Below are 15,585 nucleotides of genomic sequence, written 5' to 3' on the forward strand. Positions count from 1 at the left end.
AGAGAGACAGATGGACAGGGTGAATAAAGACACCTTGGGTCTGCACGGCTTGCACATGGCCCTCTCCATGGAGCCAAGCCTAGATGTCGGCAGCTCAGATGGGTGCTGGGTGGCTTTTACAGAGCAGCAGGTGAAGCCGGTGCCATGAACCCCACCTCTTTGAGCCTCTCTACAAACCTGGGAATGGTGTGCAGGATGCCAAGGCTATTTAAAAATGAAGCACTGAACTGATGGTCCACATGAAATATTCAGACCTGCTGGTGTCACTACAGAAAAGTAAAAGCGTGTTACAAATCTGCCTGATCTGACATTGCCTCTGAGGGAAGGAAGCAGAGAAAGGAGTGAACGCATTTTAGGAAAGAAAAAAGACTGAAGCCTTGAATGAAAAAAGAGATCTTTCTTGCCCTGGTCTTCCCAGGAAGGACGCTTCAAGCCACACCTGGAGGTGAAGAGGAGCTGGATAGACCAGGGCAGAAGACAACAAGAGATAATGTTTTACGACTTATATGTGTTTCAACTCCTAGGCTGGCTCACAGTCAATTGCTTTCGGGTCAGAGATGAAAAAAGGGCAGGACACCCACACCAGAGGCAAGTTGCCCAATGCTGCACAGCTAAGCGGTATCAGAGACAGGCTGTGACTGCTCAGCCAAGGCACCCACCAGACACCATCTGGTTCTGCCTTCATCGCTTTCCTACAGGCAGCCCTTTGAGCTGCGAGGTGTGGAGCTCTGAGGTATGGTGGAACCAGAGCACATCAAAGGCTGCAAGAGATGGAACCCAGGGCGCAAAGCAAGGGAAGCCAGGGAAGTGCTGAGACCTTGACTGGGGTAAAGGGAAGGATGGCAGAGGGGCATCACTTACATGGAGAACTGTGGATGGGAGGTGAAGCAAGAGGGATGGAGAGGTGAGCCAGGCAGTGGGGAGCCTTAGCGGGTCCACTGTTGTGCTGTTTGGCTTGGTGACTTTCCTCCTGTCATGGAGAAAGCGAGGTGGCTTGGGTGAGGGGTGGGGATGCCTCTAATGGAGATGAGGGAGAAGTGGGATGTGGTGGTGGCAGCTTCCTGAGAGCTGCCAAGCAGCGGTCAGGCTGGACTGCTGATGGAGATGGTAAGGCCAGCCAGGCTATTCTCTGAGTGGACAAGTGGGAAACATGGTGGCCTTTGCCAAGGGTGGCCCTCTTCCAAGACAGGCGGCAGGATGCTGCCAGGGCAGGGCTGAGCTTTAACCATGTGTCTGAAACTACTCCAAATTCTTTAAGCAGGTCATCTGGTTGCCCAAAAGGCTGGCAAGAACAGAGCCAACCCTGACCCTGCAAAGCTGAAGATCAGACCTACTATCAGCAGAGAGGCTCTGAAGGCTTTTCTAGATGGACTTGGACTCCAGCAGGGCAGAGCAAGAGACCAAGGGATGCAATTTCTGTGGGAGCCACATCTGCCCCAGCTCTCCCCTCCAGTGCACACTCAGGACCAGTGCCAAGCACTTCCCAGCTCATTCTGAATTACCGTACCAGTCCCACTGTGTTGAAGAGGACTCCAGCAAAGGTGGGCAGCTCGTTCAGGATCCTCAGGTACTGCAGCTTTGCCTGCGCCGTGGAGACCTGACAAAACACATCACATGGTTAATCACCACCAGCACAGGGGCAGAGAAATGCAAAAGGCCGGCACAAACTCGGCAGCTCCTGAATAGGGATGCGCAGTGTGTTGACATGCAACTCAGGGCGTGGGCTGTGCTAGAAGTGAGCCTGAGGGATTGACATGGGGTGGAGAGGGTCTTCAGTCCCCTGTCATCCTAGGTAGATGCTAGGAGGTAACTCAGAGCAGAGGCACTGCCAGGGAGCAGCCCAGACGCTTGATGCATAATCCCCTTGGGGGGTGTATAATCCCCCCTGAGACTTATAACTCTCCTGAGGGACCCCTGGGGAGCTCTGACAGCTGCAGGGACCGAGACAGTACCTCAGCAGCCTCGTCTAGAGCTTTCCAAGCCCAGAAGCAGAGATAATAATAAACACAGGCTTAACTGATGTGTGCTGCTTTGGTCAAGCTGAGATCTGGCTCTCAGCTGATCTCACCCCACTGATCCTCACTGCAGTCCCCGAAATCCAGATCAGCTCTTGGAAGTGGATTCAGGAGAGGGAGTGGCTGCCTGGCTGTCACCCTGGGATTTATCAACCATCCAAGAGGACTTAAGCAGGAGTCCCTGAGCCAGGGACAACAGGATGGCTGGGGCAGAGGGCACACTGCCACCCATCAGCCCTGAACTGTGACTCTGCAGGTTGGGCTCACCTTGGTGCCACCAGGTTGGTTCTGGTGGGCTTTGAGCTGCTGTGAGAGGGATTTCCGGAGGCTCTTCTCTTTGATGAGCTGCAGGAGTGAGGGGGGCAAGAAGGGCTCCAGGCCCCACTCCTTCCTGTGGAGAGAGAAGCTTGCCTGAGCTGCCAGGCCAGAGACCCCGTTGATGGGCACAGAAGGCCAGAAACCTGGGATGATGCCCGAGAGCATTCTCTTGCCATCAGAGGGAGCTGGAGCTGCACCAGCACTTCTTCGATCTCAGCTGCAGCAGCACAGCCCCCAGACTGGGTCCCCAAGGGGATGGAACCCCGGGATGGTGTCACAGCCACCAGTATTGAGCTGGGGAAAGCGGTGGTGCCAGGCTCTGCAGATGAGCCAGCTCCTGCTCACCTTCATCTAAGTTTAATGGATGCTGGGAAAATCTCCAAACCTCTTTTGGGATCCTCCTGGGATGCCAGCTCCCCTCTTCCTCCCTGTGCACACTGAGCAAGACCAGCCTGCACGGACAGACTCTCTATGGGCTGAAGACCGCCGAGAGCTGCAGGAGGCAGGGCTGCACGAATTGGTGATGGGCTGAGATTATGCAGGCACAGTGCCTTCCCCTTGCCTGGGATGCCAGGTGGAAAATCAGCCCAGGTTCCCATGGAAATGATCCTGGGCTTGCAACAAATGTCCCTGCCAGCCCCAGGAAGGCTGCTGTGCATGGCTGGATGTCAGCATGCAGGGGTCTTACACAGCGCCGTAGTGGGACCAGAGGCTGCCTGCCACTCTTGCCAGCTCCAGGGGGGCTCCCAGGGCATCTCACACTCAGCACCCCAAAACGTGGCTGGGAGCAGCTGAGTGATGTAGGGGCTGTGAGCAGGAGCACAGGGAGGGGACTCAGAGGAGGACTACAAGGCAGCATGAGAGAGGGAGGAGGACTCACTCCACGTTCTTGAGGGAGACCTTCTGGCTGGGACGGGTGGCCGAGACGGTGATGTAGATGTGGAGGGCAGCCAGCCCCAGCAGCATCTCTGGCTTGGGGTCTGTGCCGAAGCGCTCTCTGATCACATCATTGCGGCTCTGCAGGAGGGAGGAGAGGTGTCCTCAGACAGCTATGGGGACAGGGCACCTGCCACCTGAGGAAGGGATGCCTGGGGAGACACGTGGGCCACAAGCACCATCAGCTCCCAGTTCCTAGTGGTGAGTTCCCTACCTGGATGTACAGGTACTCGAATGCTGCAGGATCCCGGCGCAGCAGCTCCACTGGGTCCTTGGGGAAGAAGCTCACACGGAAGAGGCATCTCATGCCGTGGTAGTGTGTCCTCTGCACAACCTGTGGCAGGAGCAGAGGAAAGCAGTGAGCCCAGGAGCTGTATGCTTGCCTGCAGAGCAAGAGACCCCCTTTCCTCCTCCCAGGAGGAGAATTTGATTTCTCTTCTCCATACACCACCTGATCATTTCATCCAGCAACAGCCAAGCCTTCCTTGGAGTGACAGCTTTGCCTGGCGCTGCAGTGCTTTGTGACACCAAGGCTAATGCTTCCTCTATGATCCCCATTTTATCCCTGGTCCTGGTGCAGCATCAGCCTCCTGGCTCTCCCAGACAGGATGTTGAGGAATGCTGTCTGCACCTGCCTAAGCTGCAGCACAGAGCATTTCCACACTGTTGTCAGGGTGGGACAGGAAAAACCCCGATTGTCTCCCTCTTTGCACCCCTGAGACCATGCGAGAGCCAAGCAGAGGCTACGCCACCCCATGGCACAACCCCGACCAAGCCCCATGCTGGTGGGAGGGGTGCCCCTGCCACCCCAATGCCCTCCCACACCCAGCAGCTTACGTGGGCCAGCGGCTGCTTGTCCTGAAGCAACAGGAACCGGTGGCTCCGTTCTGGGCTGGAATACTCCAGGACTAGGGCAAAGTGCTCGATGTGCCTCAGAGACAGGCGATCCTGCAGTGTCACCATCACGTCCTGCAAATGGCATGGATAGGCTTGGGTGTGAGGCGCTGACTCCCTCTCAGGGTGGCAGATGGTCCCCACTGAAAGGCCGCCTCCCGCCTGGCACTTGGGGGTACGGCAGTGCAGGATGAGGCCCTGCTGTGCTGAAAGGGTCTGTGGTATGTTATCCAGCCACTGCTGGGCAAAATCACCTTGCAGTCAGACCCCCCAGCACCTTGGGTAACACCATGGTGATTTTGAGGGGGCTGCAGGGATCTGGCCCTTGGCAGGGCAACTTGCAAGAGCTTTCACCCTGGCTGGAAAGCAGGCTCACAGCAAGGAGGAAAGTGGAGTGGGAGAAAGAGAGCAAAACCCCATCCCTGGCAGCTGCAAAATGTGTGGCCCGGCGAGGCGGAGGGTCTATCTATCACGCAGTGGCAGTCTGCAGCCAGCCAAGCGCTGCTGCGTCGTTTGTGCAAGGAAGCAGGAGACAAGGAAAAATGGATCGGGCGGGAGAAGAGAAGCATCACAGTGCCGTGAGGGAAGCGGAGGGACCCACCTTCACGGTGGTTCGGCCATCGAATGTGAAGGATTTGATTTGCCCATTCTCCAGGAAAACCTTCAGCACATTCGGAATGAGGAGGAGAGCTTCTTTCTTCAACATGTCCTGGCACACGGGACCGGCAACAAGGGAGGCGAGCAGGATGAGGGGCACGGAGAGACGGAGGAAGGGTAGAGAGAGAGAATGTCAGTGATGGAGCAGTTACGGTCATCCTCCACTTCCCTGGGCTTATGCACCAAGAGGCGTATTTCCCTTGAAAATCCAGTGTCTCTGCTGAAGCATTGAGATGCGCAGAGCTAGAGCAATTCAGAGCTGCCTGACAAATTCACTTCCCCAGCTCCCAGCAGCTGCAGCTGGAACAGAACATCTCACTCTGTCCAGCAAACGGCAGAGCCATGCCTGTGCCTTCCAGCCTGTCCCACTCCCCAGCTGGTGTCCCAGAGGGGAGGCGATGGCTGGGATGGCTCAGAGCTGATCCCCCTTTTCCTGACCCGTAACCCAAGCCTAACCCACCTCAACCTCACACATGCCCTGTGCGGGAAGTTGGGTGAAGGCTGATTTTATTTAGCAAGAAGCGTTTAAATCAGATAATTACTTAATTGATTTTGCTTAAAAATAGAATTTGCTAGAAGCGCTTTACAAGCTTTTTTTTCAGTTTTGTTTTTGGTGTTTTTTTTTTTTTTTTTTGTCTGCTGCTTAATAAAACCTTTCTGCAATTAAGAGATAATGGCACTGGGCTGGAACGCTACTGCAGCATAACAGCTTCTACTGTCACGAAGCAGTGCCCTAGTCACCCTGTCCCATGCACTGGTGCTCCTGCGAAGCCACTGGCACCAGGTTGGAAGCCACAGACCTTCCTTAGGGCAGGCACTGGCACTGCCCAGGTGCCAGACCTGGGTGCTCTGGGGGACTCAAGTGGGACCAGGTTTCCAAGCACAGTTTCTGGGGCTCCATCCAGATGGAGAGACCGGAGAGGACGACAACATGCTCCCCCAGCACTGAACCAACACCCTTAGTGCACCCAAGAGCATCTGCCGTGAGGGGCTGCCCAGGTCAGAGGGCTGCCCTCACCTGTGGAGCCCAAATCAGGGGAGAGAAGCCCTGCAGCCTTTGGCCACCTTGGGTGCCTCGGCACTGGGGATGGCTCAAGGGGGTGAATCACAGAGGAAGGCAGGGCAGAACTTACTGGGTCTGTCTCACCGACTGTCACCTGCTCTGAAAATCGAACCTTCGCCGGGTTGGACCTTAGCTTCGCCTTCTTGGCTGCGCTGATGAAAGCAGATTTGGGAGACTGGAAAGAGAGCACCGCGTAAATCACCTGCCTGCCCTGGGGGCCATGGTGTGGGGAAAGCCAGACACGGGGCCTAGAGGAAGCCTCTCTGAAGCCAGCATGATGATGGGGAGTAGGCATGAAAGAGGGGGTGAGAAGCGAGTCACCTTTGCGGTGGTCATACAGCACTGCAGGCAGGGTTGGAATGATGAGCAGCAGCCCCTTCAAGTCACACCAATACCCTCAGTGTGATGGGGAAGGCTGCACCGCCAGCGGGCACATGTGCCTGGCACCCCTGTGCAGGCTGAGCACCAGCAGACACAAGCCAGGGCTTGCTCAGAGGCAGCAGCACTGGTTCTGATGGGAGAGATGAGCCCCTCCATTGGGGTCTGCAGCTGTGAAGAGGAGCCAGGTGGCTGGGAGATGGCAGGACCTCAGGCAGCCCTGCGTGACATTCTAGTGGCAGTGCCGGGCACCAGGGAGCCCCTGCCTGCACACGCTCCAGCACAGAGGCAGAGCTCTGAGCGTCTGAGGGTGCTGGTGTCAGTTGAGCAGCTTCTCCTGGCTGGTGGCCAACCAGGACAGGAGAAAAAAAGCCTTTTTGGAGCTGAGCATATGCCCTACTCCTGATGGAACTGTGCTGGGCAGTGGCATCTCCTTCCCTGAGAGAAGCAGAGAAGAACTCTCATATTTATCACCTTCACTGACATCAAAGGTCTCAGTAGAGCAGAAATGATGCCTTGCCACTGTCTTGCCACCACAGTTCCACCTGCTCCAGTGCCACCAGGTGCTGAGCCCCAGTGCACCATCACCACCTGGTGCCAGCACCACCGCCAGCTGCACTGCTTGGGGCCCACAGCCCAGCATTCCCATCTCCCCGGGCACTCCCTGGCTGAGCCTACCAGGAACAACAATGGCACATCCCTCCCTGCTGCCTTTGGCATGACAGGTGACTTCATCAGACACACCTGGCACCCTCAGCAAACTGTATGGATTTGGGGACATTTTCCTCCCTCCCTCCCTCCCTCCCTCCCACGAGGAGGCAGTGATAAGGACAAGAAGATGGCTGTTTGCCCATACTGACCCTGCGAGCCTGTGGCAGCTCTCAAATCTGACAGCTTGGAAGAGCCTTGGGGTAGCGGGACACCATTCCAACACCTCAGCTGAGCTGCTGGAGTGGTCCCCTGGGGCCTCCAGGGACCCCACTTCAGTCTCCCAATGGGCTTTTAACCCCTGTCCTGGCTTGCCTGGGGCTGGCTGTAGCCCTGCTGATCTCACCTGGTGGGTGTGCAGGACCGTGAGGATGATGAAGTCCTTGGCCTTCCTGTGACAGAAAGGAGAAATGAAGGTGGATGGGACCTCATAGTGGTGGACCTCAAAACGTACATTTGGCTTTTGAGAGAACACATCCCACCCTCTCCAGTCTGTTGATGGCCAGGACGTTCATGGGCTCTTTTGGGTGCTTGGTAACAGCTGTGGGTGCTCTCCCAGTGCTACACATCCCTTGGCCAGCCAGGAACGGGTACAGCACTTGCTCCAAGAAACTTCACCTGCTCAGGTTGAGGCTTCCCCATTCCAGCAGTAACCACAGGTGACAGTGGAGCCTGGGGATGTGCATCAACACCTCAAGGCTCCAGCTGGGGCACAGCAGCCTGACAAGAGCCCCCTCCCTGGATGTGACGAGAGATGAGAGTTGTCCTTACCTGACGAGCTCGATGAATCTCTCTCTGGGGGCTTCACTCACATCCTCATCGTTGATGGCCAAGATCTGGTCTCCTGGCAGGAGTTTATCCTCAGAGGGGCCGCCTGCCAGGACAGAGGGTCAGGGCCAGCCCAGGCATCCCAGGGCTGTGGGGTGGGGGGGAAGCAGGAGGGTCCCAAGCACCTCCAAAGCGTTTGCCCATGTATGTGGCTGTGGAGGGCACCCCGCAGGCCCACCAGAGAGGACAGGAGAGGACAGGAGCCCAGGGGAAGGTGCCGCTGCGCTTCCTGGCACCCTACAGCCATGTCCAGAGACCACCTCCCTACCTGCTGCCACTGAGCGCACCACCACTGGCCTCTCGCTGCCGGCCACGAAGCCGAATCCGTAGTGGGGGTGGCGCTGGACCGTCACCTGTCGGAGCGTGTCCGAAGGCAGCTGCCCACATTCCATATCATCGCCACCGCGCTCTTCCAGCATCACATGGCTGCACTGCAGAGCAGAGGGCCAGGCTGTAATGCACTCCATCACAGCAGCCCTTCTTGCTCACCCCAAGGCCTCCGTGACCTGGAGGGCAGCCCCACTCCAACTTCCTCCAGCGTTGCTGCCGGCACTGTGGGTCCCAGCAGTTTGGTGCAACATCCACAGCCCTTCCACTGTTCTCCCTCGCAGAGCAGTGCTGCTCAGTGCCTGCCCTTGCCACGCAAAGGGGAACATTCATGGAGATACCCTCCATGGGTGAATCATGCCGTCCTCTCCTAGCATCTCACTGTACCGGTATCTCACTTCATTAGATGGGAAGACCTGTGAGGGATAAACCTGCCGTGTGACTCTGGCCTTTACTTGAAGGATGCCACCACCATGAGATTCAGAGGAGACGATAGCCTTGGGATGGCCAGAGGGTCATCTCTCTGCCCGATCTGCAGAGGTTTAAGAGCAAGCTTAAGGGTTGGTTTTTTCATGCCATGTACAACACAGCTGCACAACATCAGAGAGAAGTGGAAACAAGTTCAGGCAGTCTAAAAAGTGGGATTAAGACAGGCTCAGCTATGGTTGCTGGCACTGACACTGAGTCTCTGCCACCAGCCCCGGGACTCCTTGAAGCACTGACAGCCAGAAGCCAGAAAGACCCAGCCCAGGGCAAGGTTATGCCAAACCTGCCCTTGACATCCCAGCCATGGCTCCGGGCTGCTCAGCAGGGCTGAGCCTGCTATCAGGGAGCAATCCCAGCACCATCAGGATGGCAGCAGAGCACAGCACAGATGGCAACGTGCATGGCTCTGACCAGAAAAACAAAGTCATGAACGCGCTGCTGTTTCAGTACTGCTTATTGCTTGTTCCTGTCCCGACTATTTAGCCTGCTTAAAAAAGATCCTTCCTGGCCTTTAGGCAACACATCAATTGTTCCGTCTCTTTATTAGTATTTGGCGCGTCATCCATCTAATGCAATCTGTCTGCATTTCTGACAGCCCCCGGCCGCTCCCAGCACCGCATGTTGGCACCCGCTGCAGAGTGAAGAGGGATGGCACGCGAGGCTGAAAGAGGACAGGAGCTTTTTGCAGCTCTGTGCCAGCACATGTGCAGCTTCAGGCTTGAGCACATCGCTGCCAGGAGCAACAGCCCTGTGCTGGTCCTGATCTCCAGGTGACCCACCTCAACACCCTTTCATGCAGCAGGATCTGGCCCTGTCTCTTCTACTTCATCTCCCCTGGGCGCCAGGAGGGGCTCCAGACACCTCCACCCAGAGTCAGGGATACTGTGCTGGCTGCGGATGAGCTGCACTCTGTGGTGATGGGATGCCGCCACCACCGGGTCCACCTGACCCATCCCAGATGCCCAGCTAGATGGGTGCTTGTGGCTTTCCCCTCCCTCATGCACCAACACATAGCTGGAGAAGAAAACACTGAGACCCAGAGAGAAGAAATGCTATGGAGCAGAAAGGTGCGGCACCTTGTGAGGTTTGAGGGGAGTCCTGCACCCATTAGTGGCCCCAGCAGGGGTGCAGCTCCCGCAGCTGTGGATGCAGGGCTGGCTCCACTGCCACAAGAGTGCAGCTGCAGGGAAGCACATGAGAGATTGTCTCCCCTGCGGCTGGCTACACGCCGCCTCATTAGCTGCTCTGCTACTCCCATGAGTATTTAAAAGAACAACAGCAACAACTACAAAAAAAAAAAAACAACAAACCACACGATTCAACCAATTTTCTCAAATGAACGTTATCCAATGCTATTGTCTGCAGCTGAAAAGGGGACTGAATGTAGTGCTGCATCGCTGCACGCCTGGAATGGCCAGGGAGAGTACTTGCTGCTTGCAGAGATGGAACTGGCTGCCAAGAGACAGCAGAGCCGCTGAGCTGCTGCATTCCCAGGAAAGATCCCCACCTTTCGTTCCCCTCTGACAATTCATAGCAAGACCAGCCCCTCCACCCAAGAAGTCCCCGCAGTGCATGAACGTGAGGATGAAGTGCAAGGCTCAAAGCACTGGGATGCTTCAGACATGTGACTGGGCTCAGCATGACTGCTCTGGGAAAACTGTGGCAGGGGTTTGCTCCTGAAGTCACAGCCACATGGATGACAAGTCCCAAACTACAGCTGCCCAGTTAAAGCTGTTGTGTTCCCAGATCTGTCCTCCTGTGTGCAATTTGAGTAGGTCTCATCCCTGCTCCTTCCCAGAGAGCCCGCAGTCAAGCCAGGACCCTCTGATGACTGAATGACCTCTCATGCTGCTGAATTACCATCGGAGAAGTTACTATGGGAATCTTTGCAGCTTAAACGGACAAAGGGGAAAAAAGAAGAGCACCTCATTGCAGCCATAATCAGTCTGTCATCCAGCGTTAAAGGGAAGAGGGGAATAAAGAGCTGGATTCCAACAATAAAACTCCTTTACCAGGCTCTTAAGCTGCTCCTCTCCTGATAAGACTTTTACGCTGCAGACGCATTACCAGGAAATTAAATAAAAGAGGACCAGTGTCCTCATAAGCAGGACTTATCCACTCCTGGAGAAAAAGTAATGTGCTCAGCAGTAGGTACAATGTGAATTCTCCGGACTGGGGCTCTGACTGTCTTTCCTGTGGCAGTTCTCCCATGCTAGGCTCAGGATGACATGTGCTTGCCCTGGACCAGAGCAAGAGGTTGGAGAAAACCACCTGCAGCAGCAGGTAATGGAATTCTTAACACTGGTAATCACAGCTTGGCTGCACCCCAGGACTGCAGGTGCCATCACTTTCCTGAAGCCTGGTTTTTGTGTTTCTTCTTTGAATTCCCACACAAAGAAATGCACTGTGAAGCAAATTTCTTGGCCTCACTCTCATAGCAGGCAACTGGGTTATAAACCAACCCTTGGAGCCCAGCATCTCTGCCCCATCAGCAGCAACCAAGCACAGCTCCATCTCGGGCTCAGTGGCCAGTGATCTGGGCCACGCTGCTTCACAAACACTTGCCAGCTGCCTTGGTGGGCACAGACCAGTGCCAACCCCATCCCACCACAGGAAGCAGATGGCCATTCATGCCCATGTCCCCACCCTGCCTATGTCCCTGCCTGCCTGCTGCCCACCCCCAGCCCAAGAGGCTGCACCACATCCCCTCGCATGCCCAGGGACTGCCGTGGCACAATGCCACCAAGACACAAGGACATTGGAAAACAGCTAAGCACAAGGTAAAAGGACTCACCAGGAGACCACCCCCAGTGCCTATGAGCAGCAGAAGACCACCACAGACAAGCCCCTGTGGGAGGATGTCTGCTCCTAACCTGGCTCTTTGCAGTTTCTCGACCAACACAGCATGGAGATATCTCCTCTCCTGGGGTTTGGACACTTATCTTCTGTGCTCAGAGCTCCGACATCAACCCGGTCATGCTCTGCTGCCCAAGATAAGAGAGACATCAGCTCTGTCTGGTCACTCTCCATCATGATACACCACCAAGGGACTCTGCTTCCTGAGCACCTTCACAGCTCCTCACTACAGAGCAGGGCTGAATCCAGAGCCCTCCTTCTCCCCCAGACAGATAAAGGCAGAGCATGTGTTACTCCAAAAGCTGATGCACACATTTTTAATTTCCTGCTGCAATAAATCTCTGCCATCTCTCAGGACGGGTTTTCTCCCTTAGCTTTTAGTGCTGACTGACCATCTCCGCCAGTGGAAAAAGCCACCAGAACAAACCAATACCACCTGCCCAGGACAAGGGATGGTCTTCATCTACCCAGGACACCTGCACCATTTCTAACTGCCTTTAAACAGCATGGCACCGGGTGGAAACGCTTTCAGCAGCTGAAGAAGTGCTTACAGCTGAGCCCCAGAATGAGGAGTGGGTATGAAAAGGTCTCAAGCCTTTTGTGGAGGGCCACTTTGCACACGTGGTGCAGCAGGGGTGGGTGCCAGCTCTCCCCCCTCTCCCCTGCTGCCATGAACACCCCAAGAACAAGCAGAGCTTGTGGATTCCTGTTTCTCCTGCTGCAAAAGCAGGCCTGGCTCTTCCATCTGCTGGGCTGCAGTTGGTGAGTGGCTTGCGAGGCATGTGGGATCCTGAGCACGTGTGGCAGAGGCAGGAAATGCTGGGGAATGGGCCAAGAAGTGTTTTTATGAGGAGCATATGGCAGTTCCTGCCTTGCATACTGGTTTCCATCGCAGATGGAGCCTGCAGGGCTGCCAGGGCACATGTGAAACAATAGTGGAGAAAAGAGCAGAGTGGGCAGAGTTGTCCACCATGGGATCCACTGTGATGTGCGTCTCTGCTCCATCAGCCCTGCACATCTGCACCCAGCAAGCATCTGGTAACCTTGGAAAATGCCGTCTGGACCATGTTAACATACCAGATATCCCCTGCAAGGGCAAACAGACGCTGTGCCTCCAGACCACTGTGAAGCTGCTCAGATATGCAATGCACGTGGAGGTGATGTTTGATGGCCTGGTATTGGCTGCCCTTGCTTTGGCAGCAGCTAACAGCTGGCTGAAGTGAGGAGGGCTGGACAGAGGGTTGTCAGCCTGGCTGAGACTGATGCTAAAGGCAGCAGAATGATCCAGGCTTTCATGGCTGGAGTCCTTCACAGACTCAGCCTGGAGAACTGCAGTTTGTTGATGGCTTTGCCATATGGCCCAGGACTTTAACCAATGTGCTCCAGCTCAGATTTGCTGTCAATATTGGAAAGCAATTGAAAATCAACAGAGCTCTTCAAATGGATCAGCAAGGGTCAGACTTGCTGGCGCTGGATCTGTCCTGAGCTGGCGGGCACACCAGGTACGCTCTGGCACAGAGGTCAGATGGCAGCCGTTTGAGGGCAAAAATACTTTGGGCTTTCAGTGCAGGAAGAAGCAGACGGTGAGCAAGTATCCCTCAGCACAGTTGGAGCTGAGCTGATGGAGTAGTCAGTGAGCAGCCAAAAGCAGCTGTAAATAATAAAGCAGCCGCAGCCTGGCTCGGGGCAGCAGCCGCAGCTCTCTGCTGCTCAGCCTGCAGCTTTTAAAATGATCCTAGCATCTCAGCTAGAGATAAACCAGGCAGAGGGACAAGGAGGGATGGGAGGAGGTGGAAATCCCAGGACTTGTGATACCCTGGGGGTTGGCAGAGGGGGACAGAGAGGGGCTCAGCGCCCCCTGGCAGGGAGTGGGAACCTATCTGACCTGGCATTTAGTGCTGCATCTTGGGGGGTGAGAAGGGCAGTTCCCAAAGTAACGCTGCTTGTTAACAGAAAATATAGTGTGAGCATGGCTAGCAAAGACCCTGCACCCCAACCTCCAGACACACTCAGGTCAACAGAAGAAATAGCTTCTGCACTGGGAGAAACTGTCCTGAAACAAGCTCTGTGAGACATGGCCAGAAGCATCACTGGGAATCTGAAACCTTAGCTTGGATCACACCTTCCACAGGCAAACACTCACAAACATCATCTTCCCCATCTTAGACCTGGGCTCTCCAGCCTGGAAAGGAGAAGAGGACAAGGGACTGTAATGGGGCCCCTAATACCAGCCTGACTTGGGGCAGGGAGCCAGCACCACGTGGAATGGGAGGACACAAGAGAAAGAAGGTTTAAGTCATTTAAAAGGCAGGACTTTGACACCCAAGAGCCAATTAATGCCTGGAGCTCACCGCAGGGTGCTGGGGAGGCTGTAAATTCAACTGGGTTTGAAAAGCAATTTCTAATTATACTAAAGCCAGAGGTCTCCAAAGTTCCCATGCTATAGTTTGCCAAAGCCTGGGAGAATTTACACCAAGGAAAGCCTGACTGGGACGAGCCCTCTCTCTCTCTACACACAGTGGGAGAGAGGACCCGAGCCTGCCTCTTCCACATGCCAATGAGGCACGTACCCACCTGCACGTGTCAGGCTGCTGGCATAGGTTCCCCGAGGTGTGTGTGAACGTTGCAGTGATGAGACCCCGTTTGCACGTGTCCAAGCCTTCAGGAGGCAGCGGGGCTCCAGAGCAGGCGCTCAGCAGTGGTGCTGCGGGGCATTGGGTACCTGCAGGAGCAAAGGGTGCTGAGTGAGAGATGATGAAGGTCTCCAAGGTGTCCGCACACAGAACCAGACCGTGCCCACAGAAACCGGGGACAGGCTGGGGTGCTGTGCAACCTGTCTGAAAGCCCCTCAGAGACAGCGAGCTGCCTCGTTTGTGTGGGTTTCCACACCGCTACAGACACGGTTCTCAAAATGTGAATTGTTTTTACCTAGAGGCTCCCACCATTTTCTCCTCCAATTTTCCCTACGATTTTTGGCTGTTTAAGGGATTTTTGTTCTCCTCAGCTGGAAAAGAATCTTGCTGAGAAGAGGATCAAAGCAAAATGCTTTAGCAACAGAGTTGGGTCCAGAAGGCTCATGCTCCTGCCTCACCCAGCAGCAGGCAGAGGAGCCACTGCCCTGGAGCTGCTGGCAAAGCCGAGCTGAGCCAAAGAGCCTGAGCCAGAGGAGAGGGACTTGGGACAGCCAGGGCTTCGTTCACAGGGCTCTAACAAATCTTCCCGTGACGAGAGAGGGATGGCAAGAGGAAATCCCATCTCCCCTCTAGTGCATTGAGCACATGTCCTGAGCATGGGCTGCAAAGCCACAACATGGGACAAATTTTAGGGTATTTTTCTTTCCCTTCAGGGATGCCCAAGCAGCTGGGCACTAATCCAAGGCCTGGGACAAACTGGCTTCCAGCTCCTCCTATGCTACTGTCTGCTGCAGTGACCACGGGCATGTTACCTTGGTCCCCTCCTCTGCGGTGCTCCTCTGGTGTCAGCAGGCAGGAGCCCCTCGTCAAGCCAGGGAAAGGCTGGCGAAGACGTTACAGACTCGGAGGGATTTTTATCTCTGTGAAGACTGTAGAAATACAGTAAACAAGACAGTCAACACTGGGTAGAATGAGATGAACATAAGAGGATTAATCAGAGATAAGGAGTGATGGAATAGAATTTGCAGCACTTTTCTTCCTTATTTGTGTGACACTTCAGCTGCGTGATGGGGGCTTGGAGTGGCACCAGTTCCCCACCACAGTCTGGTCACTCTCTGCTGCTCAGTTATTGCTGCTGATGAACCACTTAGCTCCTTAGCATTGCCTGATTTTAACCTGGGAGACTTTTGTGTAGTATTTATTTTGCTTTCTGGTGCTACTGGAGACAAACAGTCTTGGCCTCGTGGGGAGGAGGGGGCTTATGCCGGGTGCTGGGTGTCAGCCCCAGCTGTCTGTGCCCCAGCGCAGAGTCTGTGTCCCCTCCCAGACACTGAAGAAGATTCAGAGAGGCTGTCAGCCTCTCTCCCAGTGCCGCAGAAAGAGGCTTGAAAATCCAATCAAGCACTTTCCTTTGGGCCCTCATGAAACCCAGGACTTTCACTTTGGATTTACAGAGAGCAATTTGCTCAGCTGATGATTTGCTGAA

At 55.1% G+C, this 15,585-nt stretch overlaps 1 protein-coding gene across 1 annotated transcript in view; it reads right to left on the bottom strand.

Moving 5' to 3' along the window:
* FRMPD3 (FERM and PDZ domain containing 3) overlaps positions 1-14,184 on the bottom strand; it is a 35,530-nt gene extending 21,346 nt beyond the window's left edge. The window contains 11 exon segments of the mRNA XM_054075621.1: positions 1,508-1,597; positions 2,283-2,406; positions 3,214-3,350; positions 3,484-3,603; positions 4,107-4,238; positions 4,765-4,872; positions 5,954-6,058; positions 7,316-7,361; positions 7,741-7,843; positions 8,066-8,223; positions 14,041-14,184. Coding sequence (XP_053931596.1) covers positions 1,508-1,597; positions 2,283-2,406; positions 3,214-3,350; positions 3,484-3,603; positions 4,107-4,238; positions 4,765-4,872; positions 5,954-6,058; positions 7,316-7,361; positions 7,741-7,843; positions 8,066-8,216 — 1,116 coding nt within the window. The 5' untranslated portion in view covers positions 8,217-8,223; positions 14,041-14,184.
* Positions 14,185-15,585: the final 1,401 nt, after the last annotated feature.

The sequence above is a fragment of the Cuculus canorus genome, chromosome 10, assembly GCF_017976375.1.
Source record: "Cuculus canorus isolate bCucCan1 chromosome 10, bCucCan1.pri, whole genome shotgun sequence".
Taxonomy (NCBI): domain Eukaryota; kingdom Metazoa; phylum Chordata; class Aves; order Cuculiformes; family Cuculidae; genus Cuculus; species Cuculus canorus.